A 19,276-nucleotide genomic window follows, 5' to 3' on the forward strand; every position below is an offset into this window, starting at 1 on the left:
GTTTAGCTGAAAAGCACAGGCAAACACTTGAAATCCTAAAAATGATCACCTGCAACTTTTGTAAAAAGAATTTGAATACATTAAGAGGCTATGTACTACATTGCAATGTGCATAGGAATGAGCCCTGTTGTCTTTTCAAATGTGTTGGCGCCAACTGTAGTCAAACATTTACCACTTACTCAGATTTTAAGGGCCATTATTATCGTGTACACAATGCACCTGCACCGCAAGCTGCTCCTATAGCTGTTGTTGCAGATTTAAAATGCACCACTTCATTATGTTCCCGCCATTTTCACACGGTGAAAGAACTAGTGTCACACTTAAATGATCGTATTAGAGAGGGCAGGTCTGTGTCATGTCCAGTAAGTGGTTGTACGATCGTGTTTACAAAAAAGTCGTCATTTACTTCTCACATGTGTAGGAACCATAAAGCATGCTCTCCAGATGGTATTGATAACATATACAGGGAAACTCACCCTCAGTCCCCATTTGTCATTGCCAGTAAAGCTGATTCAGAAAACACACATGAAGCCATGCAAACAGCTAGTGCAGCCATTGATATGCCAGAGAATGATAGTCATTTTTATCTCAGAAACATTTGTCTCTTTTACCTTAAACTGCAAGGACAGCTGCTGATTCTTGCCTCTAATATACAGACTATTGTTGAGGAAATGCAAAATGTGCATGAGTTAGGTCAAGCCTTTACAATAACTAAAGTAATTTCTTTTTTAAAAAATGATATGAACCTATCAGATGAAACAGTCAATAAGATCTTTGACTGCATTAAAGAGTCAGATTTGTTCTCTGACTGTCATCAATGTTGAAATACACAGAACCCCAAAAAGTGACATTGGGAATGGATGAAAACATGACACAAAAATGTGCTTACTACATACCAGTGACAGAAACTCTGGAGAGCTTTTTTACAATCACATTTAGGGAGGAATACACAGTCACAACTTGGAGATCCTGATGCCGAGGTTTTTACGGATTTATATGATGGACAAAATTTCAAATGTCCTCAGTTCTTTAATGAAAACCCTGAAAGCCTCAAACTGATTTTGTACCAAGATTCCTTTGAAATTGTGAATCCACTGGGTTCTGCTAAAAAGACAACCAAAGTTCATGCAGTCTATCTTTCATTAGCAAATTTAGCCATTTATTTGCGTTCAAATACTGATAATATGTTTTTAGTCTTGTTGTGTGTTGAGAATGACCTTAAGCATTTTGGAGTAGACAACGTTTTCTCAGAGTTGTTGGCAGATCTGAAATCCTTGGAGACAGATGGAATAAATGTAGATGGAGAAACAATAAAAGGGGGTCTTTACTGCATTGCTGGGGATAACTTGGGTTCTCATTGCATGGGTGGGTTTACAGAGAACTTCAGCCACTCTCATTTTTTTTGCAGGTACTGTGAAATCACAAGAAGTGAGCTTAAGGCTGATCTGAATGTCTGTGGTCCTCCACGCACCCCAGAGACGTATGACACGGCTGTTGCTGATCTCCAGGCTGAAAACATTCAAAGTGTCAGAAGAATAAAAGTAAAGTTTTGAGTCTTTTCACGTATCCCAGCCTGGTCTCCCGTCTTGTTTAGGTCATCACCTTTTTGAAGGAGTGTTGTCATATGATCTAGCACTGTACCTGAAGGACATCACACACTCACTCTTAAACAGGCGCATCAAACAGTTCAAGTACAAAGGTTCTGAAGCACTCACAAAACCATGTGTTGTCAACCCTGCCGGAGCCAAGTTACCAGTTTTGATTGGTGACAAAGTGCAAAACCATGAGGATGAAGTATGGCATTTAGCTCTCCAGCTAAAATACATTGTGGATCTTATTTGTGCTCAGAACATTTCCTTGTCCCAGATAGCACATCTTGACATTTTGATCTAAGAATATTTGGAGTTGAGAAAGATGTTGTTTCCTAAATTCTACTAAAACCCAAGCACCACTATTTGTGCCATTATTCAGCACTGCTTTTGAAATTTGGTCCATTGATAAAGTTTTGGACGCTCAGGTTTGAAAGTAAACACAGCTATTTTAAAAGATGTGCCAGACACTTGAAAAACTTAAAAAACATTTGCCCAACTTTGTCAGAACATCAGATGTATCAGGGATATCTTTTAGTTGGGCAAGAATGCAGTAAACTACTGCAAGTGAAAGATAGCTGTGCGTTTTATCCCAATCTCTACACTAACACTATTAAACATGAGTGAAGGAGTAGACATTCAGTACAAGACATAGACATAGACATTCAGTACAAGGGCACTGCATATAAAAAAGGACAGTTTCTTGTGAACAGAAATGATGAGTATCTACTCATCTTGATTCAAAATGACACATCGGTGTATGTTTTGATGGATATCCACAAAGCCAGCTTCCTCTCAGAATACTATCTGTATTCTGTGACAAAGGAAAGTCTTGGTTTACAGTGTATCAACATTAATGACCTGCCCAATTCTATCCTTTGGTATCACACATTCTTGATGGATACCAAGTCATTCTACTAAAACACAGTATTGTGGCAAAATAAAGTCCAATTAAAGCTCACTTCTCACTGTAAATAGTGTTACCTGATGCATGTCCCTGCTCTGTTAAGCGTATGTACTGTACATTTTTTCTGTTCTGTTGGAAGGTGGCATTTTTTTCTTCAGTGTAATTATGAGTGACTCAGAGCAAACCTTCCTACATGTCTCCATCATGGAAGTCCTAACAGCTTCAAGCAATAAACAAAAACATCCCGGAAGAGCTCTTGCAGTCCATTGGAGTCGAGACGTATGATGATCTAATGTTCATAACAGAGGCTGATTTGTTGACTGCATTAAGACCTGTACAAGCCAGAAAGCTTTTTTTTGTTTGGAAACAGAAATGTAAGTAAAAACACCACACAACTATTCAAAAGCAGACATGGACATTGTGTAATATTGTACAGTGTGAATCATTATAATCTTATTTTTTGTCATTTAAAGACCACACTCCCAAGAACAGCTCACTATCATCTGTGGAAGCCTCATCTACCCAATCCCTCTCTGTTTCACCCCGAATTTCATCATCAACCTCCAACAGCAGCCCAAGACTTGACACACATTGGGATAACAACTTTGAAATTCCATCGGGTAAATTTCCTGAGGAATTGATGCATTCTTTGGAGAGGGGAAAAAGGCCCGGCACAAAACTGAGGCGGCAAATGGTCCGGATTATTGTGACTGAGATGATGGAAAAATGCCCTCATGTAGGTAAAAAGCATTCAACTGATGTTGCAACAAAAATATCCCAATTCTCTCCAAGATGTAATAGAGGGGGATATTGTTGGAACAGGCTACCATTCCCTTGTCAAACAGTTGCAAAACAGAATTGAAAATGTGAGGCGCACTTCAACACCCAAAATAAGAAAAAGAAAACATCAGACTGATGTCTCAGACCAGACAGATGTGATCCCATTACAAGAGACCGCATCAATACAGGACACTTACGGGTGCATCAAATGGAATGTAAAATTTATGCCCATTGAAGAAACTCAAGAGAGCCAGCAGCAAAAGATGGAAAAACTCCAGGTGATGTTCCAACACTCTGATGCCAATCCAGAGGAGGTAAAATGTCTAATGAAGTCTACGTTTTACACACAGCGTCAACATGTCAACCAGGGAAAAAGTATCAAATGCCTTAGAGAGGAGTGGCCGTTTTGGTTTGATGAACTTGGCATGTCAGTCCACTTCAAGGAACTCACTGGGATTGACCTCAAAGAGACATTCACACGAAATTTGGATTTGAAGGGGAAAAGGCTTCTCGACTACATGACCACAGTTTGTGTCAACAAGAGCAAGAAGTTCCTTAAGAATTATGCAAGGCTTCAGAGGATGCGGGGACTGCAGAGTGGCTGTTCAGATGATGTGATAGAGATGCGCGCACGCACACAGACAGACACAGACAGACATGCACGCACGCACACAGACAGATATGCACGCAAACAGACAGACACAGACAGATATGCACGCACGCACACAGACAGACACAGACAGACATGCGCGCACGCACACAGACAGACACAGACAGACACAGACAGACATGCACGCACGCACACAGACAGATATGCACGCAAACAGACAGACACAGACAGATATGCACGCACGCACACAGACAGACACAGACAGACATGCGCGCACGCACACAGACAGACACAGACAGACATGCGCGCACGCACACAGACAGACACAGACAGACATGCACGCACGCACACAGACAGACACAGACAGACATGCACGCACGCACACAGACAGATATGCACGCACACAGACAGACACAGACAGACATGCGCGCACACACATACATGCATACATACACATACATACAGACACTCACACACTGTATTTTTTTACTGATCAACTAAAATGCTTAATATGCTTTTATTCTACAGGTGTTTTTTCTCAATAAACCCAGAAAAGGGAACCAAAGTACAGAATAAAAACACCAAGCGTCCTCTCAACTTGAACCCTCGAGTCCTCACCCTGATACAGGAACTCTCCGATCACGAGTGGCGTTAAGCCTAAATATGAACTTTTTCTGTTGACTCTGACTGTTTGTTTGAGAAGAGGTACTGTTTTCACTTTGTTAAATGTATATTATGGTTAAGGCACTATGTAATTTGTTTTAAACTCTTAAAGGTGCACTGTAACTCTTTCTGGTAGAGGGTCTGTATGTATCTTGCATTTATTCAATTAGAAATGTTTTTATTGCAAAAGAATACCTTAACAACCTGAATTCTTCTTGTAAGGGGGCTAGCCTCTCCACAGATATGACCTGTAACTTGGCCTATTGGCATCACCTGATTGTCTCTATGGAGATCGAGAAGTCTTATGCCATGTGGAACATTCCAGACAGGGAGAGTGTGGGTTGTTGTTGTGCGCCTGGGACTTTGTGTTTGCCTAGTTTGTGGTGGAAAAATGTCCAGATTTAACGAGGTTAATATTCTGGAGTATTTCAACTTGGATTCAGTCATAGTTAAAAAAAAATGGTTTTATGCCAATGTTTTATGCCATACTGTGAGTTGTTGTGCACCTGGCACTTAAACTTTGTTAAAAAAAAACTTTTCAAACTTAGTTTGGAAAAAAAAATGCATCCAGTTGTTTACATCTATTTTGATGGCTGTTAAATAAATTTTGCAAAAGTGATATTTTCTTGTCTTATTTTAAGGTGTATTTTTTAAATTTACCACAATATAACTTCATTATTAAAACATAAAAATACAGCATATTATGGATATTTTATGTATAATATACAGAACATCTACATTTAAAACGCAAAGTTTTACTGTTGTTTTACCAGTTTAAATTAGTTTTTGTTTGATATTTTCCTGTTAATTTGATCATTTATTGATGCACAATAAGCAATTATTCCATGTAAAAAATACAGGAAATTGTTTATTTATATACAACACAGTTATGTGAAATTAACAAAAAAAAATTGTAGACAGCAATTTTTTTAATGTGATTCAACCGTGATTTCATTGACTGTAAATCAATTTACATATTTTGTCCGTAAAAGTCATCTACAGTGCTGCTGTATTTTTTACAGGAATTCTCTGGTAACCACAGCTGCCAGCGTTTTCCTGTAAAAACAACAGATTTTTTTTTACAGTGTATGAATCAACATGCCATAAAAAGTTCGGGCCTGGATTATGATACAAACGTCGCCGAAGACGATTCCGGCGCCTCAGTTGCCCTCCATGGGGATCCAGTATTTTCAACAATTGCCTGATTGTCTCTTGTGTCACCACATAACCAGGCTGAATGCATTTCAGATGCATCATCTTATATCCGTGAAGCATATCATATCGGTTCAACTGATTAAACCTGAAAGGCGGGACATGTTTACTTCCATGCAATCCACATTAAGTCGTTAATTCAGAAAAACAGAGCAAAAAAAAATTTTTCCTGAAAAAATTATCTCATAATTTTGAGATAAGTAAGTCGTTAATTCAGAAAAACAGCAAAAAAAATTTTTTCCTGAAAAATTCTCTCATAATTTTGAGATAAGTAAGTCGTTAATTCAGAAAAACAGAGCAAAAAAAATTTTTTTCCTGAAAAATTAAGTCGTTAATTCAGAAAAACAGAGTAGATTATTTTTTTACTCAAGTGAATGCAATACGCTTCCGTAGACGAGACGTAAGCAGTTAGACTTGAATTAATCGCACACCATCATCTCTACCTGAGTGATTCGTTTGTTTGAATAACTGGAAAGACTGGAACACGTTGTACGGAATGGCGTACGAATACAAATATGTACAAACGTAAGCTTCACAAGTTACACAAACTTCAGCTCTGTATAATCGCACGATTCATACGAGAAAACGTACACGTGTAGATTTTAGACACTTCCCCTGTTATCCTGTGCACGTTTTTACGACGAGTGCGTATTTATTTTTCTACATAAGATTTCTCGCAATTAATTGTTTCCACAACAGTTCAATTCATAATTCAATTATTTTTTAATGTCATTTTCTTCACGATACATTTTAATAAACGTGAATTCTCACATGATCACGTGGAAAACACGAGTAAAAAGTCTGCGATCTACGGGAAGAATAACCGGAATCACGTTGACTGGAAGGGAATCATTTCTATTAGTTCCGTTTTACACAATGACTTAAATTTAGCAAACAGGAAACGTTTATGTTTTTATGACACAGATAACTTTTCAAATGCCTGAGAACTCGTTTCGATCTTCCTTTTTTTTTTTGCATGACTGACTGTACAGTTTGTCAACCCTCAGGTTTGTAATAAGACACGCCTAGTGTACGTAATCAGTATTCACATCTCTAAAGGAACAAAAGTAAAAGTAGCTTGGTTTTTTTTGAGTGCACGAAAATGGCAGAAGCGGTTTTAACAGCGAAAGACTCCTTCTGTTGTCCGGTCTGCCTGGATCTCCTAACAGACCCGGTGACGATTCCATGTGGACACAGTTTTTGCCTGAGCTGTATTAACGGCTGCTGGGATCATAACAGAGATAATGTTTGTCCTCAGTGCAGAGAGAAGTTTACTCCGAGGCCCGCTCTCAAAAAGAACACCATGCTTGCCGAACTGGCCGAGGCACTGAGGACGACGAGGCTTCAAGCTGCTCGCGTCGCCGTCTCTTACGCTCGCCCTGGAGATATAGGATGCGACTTCTGCACCGAGAACAAGCACAAAGCTGTAAAGTCATGTCTGGTCTGCCTGGCCTCGTATTGTGAAGCTCACGTTCAGACTCACTACAATTCTCCTGCGTTAAAGAATCATAAACTGGTCGAGGCTTCTGTGAACCTTCAGCAGAAGATCTGCTCTCAGCACGGCAAGCTCCTGGAGATCTTCTGTCGCACCGATCAGAGGTTCATTTGTTGCTTGTGTGTAATAGATGAACATAGTGGTCATAAGACGGTCTTACCTGCAACAGAAAGAGCTGAGAGACAGGTAAAAATCTTGCTTTTATATGTCACATAGTACCGTGTATTACATTTAGTATTGGCGCTACATTACTACTGGTTTCTTTCCAGCATCCCTTGTTAAATTCTAAAATTGGGTTTTTGAGTTGTAAATGCTTATTCCCATGTCCACATGAGCTTTCTTCTGGGTTCCCTGGTTACTGCAGACTCTCCAAAAGCATGCTGAAAGGTAGACTGTATACGTCATTGACAGCGAGCATAAAGAACGTCCTACTTTAGGAAATATTCATCTGCTTGTTAAGCAGAAACTGGCCAAATTTGAGGATGATTCTAGCACATCCTTGGCACATCTTCTTCAGGACCTTGAGTTTAAATGCCACATAATATTGTGCTTGTAAAACCTTCTGAATGCCATGTGCTATTGAATTGTAATTTTTCTGTATTTTGCCTACAGATGCAATTGGTGGAGAGCCAGAAAGAATCCCAGCAAAGAATCCGAGAGAGAGAGAAGAAATTACAGGAGCTGAAACTGTATATCGTGTCTCTCAGGGTTAGTAATAGAGGAGAATAAAACAGGAATGGACTGGATTACATTCTAAAAGATTTGGTTCATTAGAGAAGCTTCCTATATCAAAACTCTCTCATTCTGACATCTTGGTTTTAGATTTGTGGTGTTTACATTTACAGCATTTAGCAGACACTCATATCCAGAGTGACATTTTTTTATTTCAGTTTATACACCTGAGCAATTGAGGGCTAAGGGCCTTGCTCAGGGGCCCTGCAGTGGCAACTTGGTGGACCTGGGATTTGAACCAGTGACCTTCCGATCAGTAGTCGAACACCTTAACCACTGAGCTCCCACATCCCATCTATCCCACGATCATGTTTACATGATACAGCAGTTATTGGTCTTTAGATATACGGTATGGAATGGATCATGAACGTGATTTCAGCGTGGTTTATTCTAAGGATGTACCGATCCGATATTTTGGATCTGTATCGGCGCCGATCCAAGCATTTTGAGTTTATCGGGTATCGGTGGTGTGTGACCGATCCAAATCCGATACTCGTGGTCATTGGTATCGCACTTTTCAGAGCGCCGCCAGTCGGATCCATTTCGCTTGAGGAATGCCCTAATAAATTAAACTCCATTCCACGTTTTACCTACAGCATTGACCACGATCCTGCTTCCTGAAATCATTGGGCGTCGGAACCATTATATGTGTGTGGGACAGGACACGCCCACTTTTTATTTAGGAAATAAATAAATAAATAGGGTGGTTGAATAATGTCAATTAACTAACTATTGCTTGAACTTATAAGAAAAATACACTTATCTATTAAATTACATTAATGAAAATAAATATAATAAATTCTATAGGAAATATGTTGCACAACCGCCTGCGACAGACAGGCAGGTTTAGCAGGCGCCGTTTCTATTTACCTCAGTGCGTTAAACATGTCGCTCATTTGGGTGCAAGGTTTACTGTTTAATACATTTTGCATTGTGTTTCAAGAGTTCTAATATAAGATTCACTTTAAAATACTGCCTTTTCTTCAGAAAAGAGTTAATTAAATTTAATTTAATAATTGCAATATATATGGTTTAGATTGTTATACCACTAACTGTTAAAAGTACTGTTTGCTACTTCATTAATACTTTTTTAAGGTTTCTTGTGTTTTCATTTTTCATACAATACTGGGCATTTTTTTATTTCTTTGCCAGAAACAAACAAATCTTAATAACTAAACGAGTTGTATACATTCTTTAGTTTTAAAGGTAGAAAAGAACACTGGTATCGGATCGGTATCGGCCGATACTGGCAAACTCTATTATCGGAATCGGATCGGAAGAGAAAAAGTGGTATCGGTACATCCCTAGTTTATTCCTACCTTGAGCCAAACATTCCCAAGACTGACTCTGGATCCAGTGCAACCATTAAAGACCTCATGAAAACAGACTGACTGAGTAAATGAATAATTCTTGCTAATAAGGAGATGTTTTCTGGCCATGAAAAATCAGCCTGACCGCCTGCTTACTAGCTCTCTTTTTGGGGTTAGTACTTCCAAGTGAACACTAAATTTAGACAGGCAGTGAAGTGCATTGTAATCTGAAGTGAACCTTGAAGGGTTATCTCTTACAAAAGCCATCTGAAGAGTTGAAGTGGACTCAATATGTCTGTCAAAAGACTCTTTTAGATACTCGCTTTTGAAGGGAATCGCTGCTTTTTAACACTGTTTTTTACACTGGAAATATGGCTGAGGTATTTGGTGTAAGTGTAGGGATAAATCCAATATGCAACGTGTTCTTTCAAGGTCCAGTTTTACCTGGCTAGATACAGTCTCAGAATATTCACACTAGAGGTCTTCTCGGGTCTAAAGAAATGTTCCCGACCCGAAATTAGACCCGAGTCCGACCCGTACGGTTGGCAATTTTTTTTAACCCGACTGGACCTGAATGTTGCACTCACCGATGCAGCCTTGCATGCACCAGTCAGACAGAAAAGTAACCGCTACAGCGTGGGTTCAAAATTGATTGACAGGTCCGTTTCAACGAAAATTAGCTTACCGCCAGCAACACGATGTCGCAAGCGGTCTTGGCATACAGAGGAGAGGTTGGAAAAGGACTCAAGTCAATGCACACACGTGAGATACAGTAGTTTGGGTCTTCTCGGGTCCGTTCGGTAAAAACACATTCATTTTAAATTACCCGAGACCCGATGCCGCTATTATTATACCCGACCCGTGTCCGAGGCACACGTGAAACTTTTAGACCCGAACCCGCTCGGGTCTCAGGTCGGACCTCGGGTTTTCAGATCTAAGTGGACCCGTGAAGACCTCTAATTCACACCTACACACCATGGCTTAAGTATATCTGCTGTGCAAATCAATCCTTCTTCCATATGCTGTCTGAATTAGTGATATTATATCAATGTTCCAGTCCATGGAAGCCCTTAGTGTTTGTGGTCCAATGGTCCAGTCCTATTCTAAAAGCACTCAGACATACTTATAGGTATAACTAAAAGTGTCCTCTTCTAGATTTCTCCTGTAGTTCATCAGAGTTTGAAAACCACTAACCATTACTGATAACTCTATTCCAGAGTTATAGGTGTTATAACAAGACCTTGTCTCTTAACAGCTCTCTGCACAGGAAGCTGATAAAGAAAGCGAGCAGCTCTTCAACGATCTGATTCAGTCCATTGAGAAAACACGCTCAGAAGTGAAGGAACTGATCCAGGCTCAGGAGAAAGCTGAACTGACTCTGCTTGAGGAACTTATAAAGAACCTGGAGCAGGAGCTTGCTGATCTGAGGAAGAGAGATGCTGAGATGGAGAAGCTTTCACACACAGATGACCACATCCATTTCCTTCAGGTAAAATGACAGGTTTTCTGATCTTCTAACTAAGGGGCAGCTCTGATAACAGTAAATGTGTGAGGGACCAGTTCTTAGGCTCTAAATAGCTTTGCCTCACTGCATCTGTGTTTGTTTTTTTAATCTCTCTGCAGAGCTTACAGTTTCTCTGTGTCCCTCTTGGACCTGCAGAGTTACCCGAGTTTCCGACCAGACCTAAATTTTGTATAGAAGAATTGAGGAAAGCCGTATCTGGATTGACCGAACAACTGGAAAAGTTCTATAAACTGCAATTAGTCCAATGTGAAGGTAGAAGGAATGATGTGTTAAGGGTTTTATGTTAAGGAAAGTTAGAAGGGGAAAATGTAATGCTTTTGTCTTGTTTTATTAACAGACCACAGCGCCTTGTTGCCAGAGCCGAAGACCAGAGAAGACTTTATGAAATGTGAGATCCGTATACTCGTTATCATCAACTCTTGAATAACAAATCTTCTATCGTGGTACAATGACACGGATGGGCGTCTGAGAATGGGTTTATGAGCTGTGCATGCTCTCCTCATGTTCACATGGGCTTCCTCTGGGTTCTGGCTTCCTTCTACTCTCCAGAAGCATGCTCAAAGTTAGATTAGCTATCTCAAAGTGTCCCTAGGTGTCAGAGACAAATGAGCCTGCCTTTAGTAAAAAGTCATGTGCTTGTAAAGTAGAAACTGGTTCAATTTGAGAAGGGGATCTGGCACATTTCTTGACAGGGACCCATGGCCACCGCTCTGGGCCTTAACCCTTTCAGCCTACCAGACATTGAGGCTGGTAAGGAGAGTCCTCACAGCAAACTCAGTTTACCATGACAGTGGGAGGATTCTGCAGGTCACAGGAAACCACAAGCCTCAGTACCCCAAAGAAGATGGGGGTATATGGGGGAAAAAGGGTAGGACTAAGATTCTTAGACAAATGACAGAGGTACAGTCTGAACAATCGCAGTCTTGTTCCTACTGACTGGCTACAGTATATCTGGACAGACATTGATAAAAGAAATGGTTGAATATGGCTTCTGCTCTCTGCTATGAAGTAGAGATACCTGTAAATCATATAAAACGAGCAAGATTTACATTTACGGCATTTGATGGTTTACATTAACAGCAATTGATGGTTAAGGGCCTTGCTCAGGGGCCCAGGATTGGCAGCTTGGTTGATGTAGGAATTGAACTCACAACCTTCCAATTGGTAATCCAGCACCTTAACCACATCCCACAACTAATATCGACCACCACCAGAATTGCAGAGCTTTCTTCTAATTCTGGGGAATCTGCAGCAACATCTATCCAAAAGGTTTGAGCAGGGCCCTTGGGTGTATAGGGAATTGTTACAGTGCCTTGGCAGGCAGCTAGATTGGGCCACCAATAACAAGAGGTCAATATTAATGGCTTCAAGGTTCTGTTGGGATTAGAATTCATAATATCAAGGATAGTGTTTTTTGTTGCACCACCAAGAGGGCTCATGGGGGTAAAGTGGTGGAGCTTAATACCAGAAATTGACCAGTAACAAGGGACAGACTGCCTCTTTTTATCTTCTCACTTTTTTAAATTCAATTTATTAAACTTTTGATACTTAAGCATAGTTTTTTTTCTTTTGCCTGAAACAGATTTCTGTCAGCTGACTCTGGATCCGAACACAGCACACCACCGGCTCGGTCTGTCTGAGAAGAACAGAAAAGTGACTGTGACTCGCCAGGCTCAAAAATGTCCTGATCATCCTGAGAGATTTGACATGGTGCAGCAGGTACTCTGTAAAGAGACTCTGTCCGGACGTTGTTACTGGGAGGTCGAGCAGGTCTGCAAGTTCAACTCGGCGATCACGGTCTCTTATAAAAGCATCAGCCGGAAAGGCAAAAGCAACGAGTCTAGCTTTGACCAAAATGACAAGTCCTGGAGTTTCGCTTATTTCAAGTCAAAATACTTCTTCAGACACAACAACAAGGACATCGAAGTCCCTGTCGAGACATGCTCCTCTAGAATAGGGGTGTACCTGGATCACAGGGCGGGAACTCTGTCCTTCTACAGCATCTCCGACACCATGACTCTTCTGTACAGAGCACACACCACGTTTACTCGGCCGCTCTACGCCGGCTTTCAGATTTACGGTTACGATAACTATTTTCGATTGTGTTCCTAAGCTACGAAAGCCTCGCGTGTCGAAACGATCCGTAACTCAAACTGTATTTTAAACTAAAATTAAACAATCTTTGCTGGATATATCACGGTGTGCAGATATCAGATCATTATTTCTTAATGCCTAACTACCCCATGTTATTTAATTCTGAACTTCCTGCCCCTCTGTATGGACTCGTTAAAAACCACAAGCTTGTTTTTTTTTCTTGCTGCCACAGATTTATTTGAGATTTATGTGGTTCATACACAACAAAGCAAGTTGTACAAAATGCACTTTTCAAATTTATCGTCATCCCTGAGTTTTTTTTTTTTTTTTTTTAAACAGATCTTGTTCAGGAAAGGTGAGAGGGAAAGGACTGTAGGGATGAGACTGGGAGTGATGGATGGATGGATGAATGGAGTGATAGCACTTTAATAACACAGGCTAAGCAAATTATATGTAGATGAAAAAACTGACGTGAGGACCATCACAAGCTGGAACCGAGCCACGTGTTTTCACTCGTCAGATATAAAACTGGACCATGTAATGGGTCTAAATGCGGGTCAGTTCTCACCGTTTCATTTACAGCATTGTGTTGAAGGAAGACAGAAGTCGTAATTTGTAGAAGAATACGATTTCACAGGATACACGCTGATACTCGAACACTAGAAATGGATTAAACAAACACGAACGGCAGGGACGGTGAAGTGAAACCATGGACCGGAGGCGCGTCAGTTCTGAAGGATGTATTTCGTTGCCATGGCGAGAAGAGGCGCTCCGGTGGGGACTCCTGGGAAAGGACCACTGGAACCGGCAATGTCGATATGAGAATAGGGGAGAGGTTTCTCAGAGTCCACTCCATGCTGTGTATGAGAGAGAGAGAGAGAGAGAGAGAGGGGTGTGATTTTGTTTAATTATTGTGAATGTGACATGAGACGACCATCGGTGTGTGTGTTTTATAAGTGTGTACCTTGTCTAAGCCGGAGGTCATGATGAGGAAGGCTGCAGGTGCCTGGTGTCCACGTGGCGTGGCAGAGGAGGGCAGATTGTTACACTGTAGGACGTCCTCGTACTCAGACTTCCCTTTGTGGAACTCGTAGTCCTCCCTACGAATAGTGGACACTTCGAACATGTCTCCCAAAACCTCGCCCGCTGACACACACACACACACACAAATAAGTGCAAACAGCATACGGTACGTCCCAGCACACATTAAATACAAAACTCTTTTTGTACCTTTCTGCCACTTTAAGGCGTTGTCTTCGCGACGTGCCGCTCCGTTATCCATGATGATCTAAACACACCGGTGTTATTAGTGTTATTTACAGCTTTAAAAACAGAGTGTGTAGAATTGAATGTGTTTCTGTTTTAAGTGCAATTTAAGGACACTGTTTGACACAATAGAAGTGTAACTGAAATTACAGAGTAATGGGGTCCCATGGCTCTGATGGCGTGACCGGTCAGAGTGGCGATGGTGAACAGATGTGGAGAGACTTCGTTCACTGCCTGAGAAGAAAAACAAACACACACACACACACTTAAAACATTTTTTTTAATGTGGTCCATAAAAACAAATCCTAAATATGACATTTTTTTCATGTCCTTTTTTTTTTTTTTTAACACACACTGACACTAAAACTTGTGGGACCATTCAACCATTTCGATACCGATAAAATACAGCTTTAAACAGCTGGATTAGTGTGTGTGTGTGTGTGTACCTTTTCTTTCATCTCGCACAGCAGGTCCACCATAACCATGCGTCCTTCAGCGTCAGTGTTTCCAACACGCACCCTGCGGCCAGCTCGAGATACGATCAGCTCGTCAGCCACGTAGCAGTCTGCAAACACACACACACACACACACACACACACACACACGACAACGATTTGTGTCTTGCGTGCTCTATAAGCACCTAAATAAAAGGAGAAAGTGAAGAGTAGAAGGAAGAGCAGGGAGAGACTACACAGACTCATAACCAGTCAGCATTTGAAGCAATTAGTGCTGAATAAACACACACAGTTCCTCCTCACACACAGCCTGTGTAACAGAAGCCCACCTGAACCCACACTGTTGCGCACCATCGCCATGGAACCTACAACCTTCAGATGTTTGGGCTTCAGCTTGCTCAGGGTCTAAGACAGAAAGGAAAGAAACGTTAAATAGAGAATGAAATGAAACAACAAAAATAACAAAACTATTTATGGCCTATAAAAAAAAACAGAAGATAAAGTGATCATAAAATGTCACACATTTATTGAGTTAACAGTGACTTTAAATTTTACAAAATAGTAAACAGTAAAATTACACTTACTATCTACTAAACAAAAGATCTCACACACACCTGGAAGAAGCCAGCTACAGCAGCAGATCCACACTTATCCCTGTGCATGCCAGCCATGAAACCTCCAGCCTTGATGTCGGCTCCCCCCGTGTCATAAGTGATGCCCTGCGGCACAACACCACAGTTAGCATGACGAACACGGACAGGGACACGGACACGGACAGGGACACGGACAGGGACACGGACAGGGACAGGGACACACTCACCTTGCCCACCAGCATAAGTGTCTCCTGAATGGTTCCTTCCCCACAATACTCAAGATGAATCACTCGTGCCTGATGACGTGGCACAGCTGCATGGCGCGCACACACACACACACACACAGTTAGACGACTGAAAGTTGTAATTATTGTGTAGTACAAATAAATACTGTAACATCCTGATAAAACTCTTACTGTTAGCACAGCGATTAACTGCAGCTAAACACGGATACTCCTTCTCCAGTGTCCTCAAATCACTCACCACCTTCACCTGTGAGAGAGAGAGAGAGAGAGAGAGAGAGAGAGAGAGAGAAACCTACAGTGAGACTCTATGTAGTAATAATAATAATAATAATAATAATAATAATAATAATAATAAGTAGTAAGTGTTGGTGGTTCTACACTGCAGTGGTGTATTTAACCTGTACACAGGTGTCCTTGAACACTTCCTGTACGTAATCAGCTACACGCAGTGCAGCCATACGCTCTGGATCGGAGCCGCCGATGTCCCGATACACTACCCTACAAACACACACACACACACACACACACACACACACACAGCAAAGAAAGAGTGTGGAGTCACAAAAACTAGTTTAAAAACATGAATATTAAAATAAAAGTCTAAAGTAAAAATCTTTCACCTGCGCACTCATTAAAACAAACAATGAGCACACACACACTATGCAGATTAGGAACATCTGAACCGTTACAGCACATGTACTGTAGATACTGTACAGTTTCACTGGAGGCAACGATACAGCTGAACCTTGTTACACAAGTGACTTCAGCTTGGCTAAATTTCTTGTGATGTAAAATAATCTCACACACACACACACACACACACACACACATGAACCTACACTCACCTTCCGCTCTCCAAAGCTGTGGCGAGCTCGATGATGCGGTCACCCTCAGCCTTGTCTTTCACCAACACACCCAACACTGCCACTTTATAGGGTGAAGATTTCACCTCCCGCAGCTCAAGGGGCTTACACACACACACACACACACACACACACACATTACAATAAGAAATACAGCAGTGCCTTTTTTTTTATATACACACACACCTCAGTAATTAGACAGAAGAGCAGAGGCAGAGCACTCACCAGGTACAGAGCTTGTAAGGCTCCAAGAACCGCCGCCAAGGTGTTCTTCTGATAAGTGCTGTGTGCAGGACACACCAGCAGGGGACGCTGCATACCCGCCTTCATCGCCCTGATCAAACCAGACATCAGGTCAGTATCTTACGGTGGCCGAGAAGTGCAAAACAAATGAACAAATCCGAAAACACATTAACAAATCCGAAAACACAACAACAAGTCAGACAACCCAGAAGAGGATGTTATAGTTTGTGACTGGACAAGACACCTGTCACTCAAGGTATACATGAAGTTCAACAGTCTGCCACAGGGAAAAGTTGGAATGGATGGATGGAATGGATTACTGTGGATTAATTCTGTTATTTTCTTATATTTAAATGGAGAACTTTACACATTACACATAAGATTCCATACCTGTATATCTTGAGTGACAGGTGTCTTGTCCAACGATCGGTAAGTTTCCATTCAAAAACGATACACTACCGTTTCCGGGTCGTCTGACTTGTCCTTGTGTTTTCGGATTTGTTAATTTGTTTTGCACTTCTCGGACACCGTAGTATCTAAACCCTGAGCTGCTACTGCACCATTATGGAACGGTGAAAATGATCAACCAGACTGGAGCTGATTCTTTTCCTGTAACTGCGTTTAAGTAACCTTATACCACAGCAATTAAAGCCAGTGCAGATCTTTATACACTCTTATGCTCCGGTCGTCCTTTGGTTAATGCTTTACCTCTGACTCCGGGGTCTCCAAACACACTAAATAAATGTTAAACCCTGTCAGAGATGCTGTAGCAAATTAAATCGGAGTAATTAAGCTCAACTAGAATGTGAGAAAAGGAGAAGGATCCTGGTTCTTCTCAAGGGAAGAACGATCTAATAGCTGATGTGCTGATCTGCTGACCTCTTGATGCCCTTCTCGGCGGCGTCACTGAAGCGCCTGACGTCATCGTAGTCCCGGTTGAGGGGTCCTGTGGGGGCGAACACAAGCCTGTCTCCGGGCAAACCAACAGCCTTCAGGACGACCACATTGTCCTCCAGCGAGTTGTCCACCTAAATAAGACAGGAGGGAGGGAGAACAGTTCAGTCAATCCTTCCACAGCTGTGTGTGTGTGTGTGTGTGTGTGTGTGCGAACTCACAGTACTATACTCCTTTAGAAGAACTTTCAGTTCCTCCAGCTCACTGGGAAGGCCACCGAAGTTCTGCGCTACCAAAAGGACGCCGTCGTAACTGTGAAGAGAGATGTTTCCTTTTTTTAGTCTCTCCTGCCACAAACGAGTATTATAAAATTCAGCTCCTAAAACAAGCAGTAAACATTGCAGAAGGTCAAAATCTGGGAGGTGTTGTCATACTAAACATGTGGGAAACTAAATCTTCACGATGTTACAAGTTACAGATCAGACGTTCTTGAGATGTGGCCGAGGGAAAAACAAACGTAAAATGAACTGAATGAAATGCAGTGTTTCATGTCTCTGCTCTTTCCTCTTGTAGAACTCGGAGGATACAAAACAAACGAGAACCCCAGCGTCACGTGAAGACGCAAACATCCTACAGAAAGCGGACTTTATCCGAAGTGCTTTAGAGATATAAGCAGAACAGAAACCGACAGAGCAGGATATAGTAAATAAGGAAGAAGATGATGGATTAGTCAGCATGGTTAATGAGGAAGCGAGACTACAAGATTCGTCTGAGTCCAAACGTTTCGCAGACGTCAGCCGTGTCTGATCTGATAGCTGACGAGTGTAAAGTCGAACGTATTTGTATCTGACAATGAAGCACTAAGTGAAAGACCTTTGTCCTTTTAATTACTTACTTTTTGTCCTTGTAGTCAGCGGTCCACTGAACAGGCTGCACACTGGGGAGATAAATAAAGACGGGTTTATTTTATGCACATAAATGTGTAGGACGTGCAAAAAAACAACAACATATGAATATATATAACTCTGAAAACTAAATATGTACAAAAGGTAAATTCACATCAGTGCAAAGACACATGATTCACAGGAATCACACGATTCACATAAACGATTCACATACACGATTCACGATTCACATAAACGAGTCACACGATTCACGTACATGATTCACATAAACGATTCACATACATGATTCACACGATTCACATACATGATTCACACGATTCACATACATGATTCACACGATTCACATACATGATTCACACGATTCACATACATGATTTACACGATTCACATACATGATTCACATGAAGTGAAACCGGTTTAAGACAACGCTCACAGTAATGTTTTTTACCATAAAAGAAAACATACACAACATATAAGTTTTGATTTATATCACATGCAATTTGAATGAAACAGAAAAAGAACAAAGTAGAGAAATCAAAGTAAACAAAAACAATATCCACCTCATTCACAACACAAAAGCAAAACACGTCCGTCTAACATGCACCATTAAACGTTACCTCATTTAAAAAACATCTAAACACACTACATATCTTTTATTAAACGTTCAGCCACCGTTACCTCAAAGCCATGACGCTGGCTTTCTCCTCACAGCAAGAGAAAATGGCTCGGTCCCAATCGCCGTGCTGCGCCCTATATAAGCGCCCTACGTCTGATATGGAACACCGCAGCTGGTCAAGTGCACTACGTACAGCACAAGATGCTATTAGACGTCGAACCAATGAGGACGAGCGGTCAGGTGACAAAAGATCACCGCGGTGCTTTATGGGATATGTAG

General features: G+C 41.2%; 2 protein-coding genes across 2 annotated transcripts; one reads left to right on the forward strand and one right to left on the reverse strand.

The window, feature by feature from the left end:
• The first annotated feature begins 6,842 nt into the window (after nucleotides 1-6,842).
• On the forward strand, nucleotides 6,843-13,017 carry LOC132853610 (E3 ubiquitin/ISG15 ligase TRIM25-like). The gene is made up of 6 exons (XM_060881491.1): nucleotides 6,843-7,442; nucleotides 7,869-7,964; nucleotides 10,554-10,787; nucleotides 10,922-11,075; nucleotides 11,161-11,211; nucleotides 12,406-13,017. The coding sequence occupies exons 1-6, from the start codon at nucleotides 6,864-6,866 to the stop codon at nucleotides 12,933-12,935; spliced, it is 1,644 nt and encodes a 547-aa protein (XP_060737474.1). The 5' UTR covers nucleotides 6,843-6,863; the 3' UTR covers nucleotides 12,936-13,017.
• A 124-nt stretch (nucleotides 13,018-13,141) lies between these two features.
• zgc:152830 (uncharacterized protein LOC767682 homolog) lies at nucleotides 13,142-19,176 on the reverse strand. The gene is made up of 16 exons (XM_060881492.1): nucleotides 19,060-19,176; nucleotides 18,372-18,413; nucleotides 17,698-17,788; nucleotides 17,462-17,610; nucleotides 16,565-16,673; nucleotides 16,322-16,443; nucleotides 15,875-15,974; nucleotides 15,648-15,723; nucleotides 15,459-15,544; nucleotides 15,253-15,357; nucleotides 14,968-15,043; nucleotides 14,630-14,748; nucleotides 14,334-14,417; nucleotides 14,148-14,205; nucleotides 13,882-14,063; nucleotides 13,142-13,774 (listed from the first exon to the last, which is right to left on the reverse strand). Exons 1-16 carry the CDS (start codon nucleotides 19,068-19,070, stop codon nucleotides 13,643-13,645), a joined length of 1,542 nt encoding a protein of 513 aa, XP_060737475.1. The 5' UTR covers nucleotides 19,071-19,176; the 3' UTR covers nucleotides 13,142-13,642.
• Between the last annotated feature and the right edge of the window lie 100 nt (nucleotides 19,177-19,276).

This window comes from Tachysurus vachellii, chromosome 11, assembly GCF_030014155.1.
Source record: "Tachysurus vachellii isolate PV-2020 chromosome 11, HZAU_Pvac_v1, whole genome shotgun sequence".
Classification (NCBI taxonomy): Eukaryota; Metazoa; Chordata; class Actinopteri; order Siluriformes; family Bagridae; genus Tachysurus; species Tachysurus vachellii.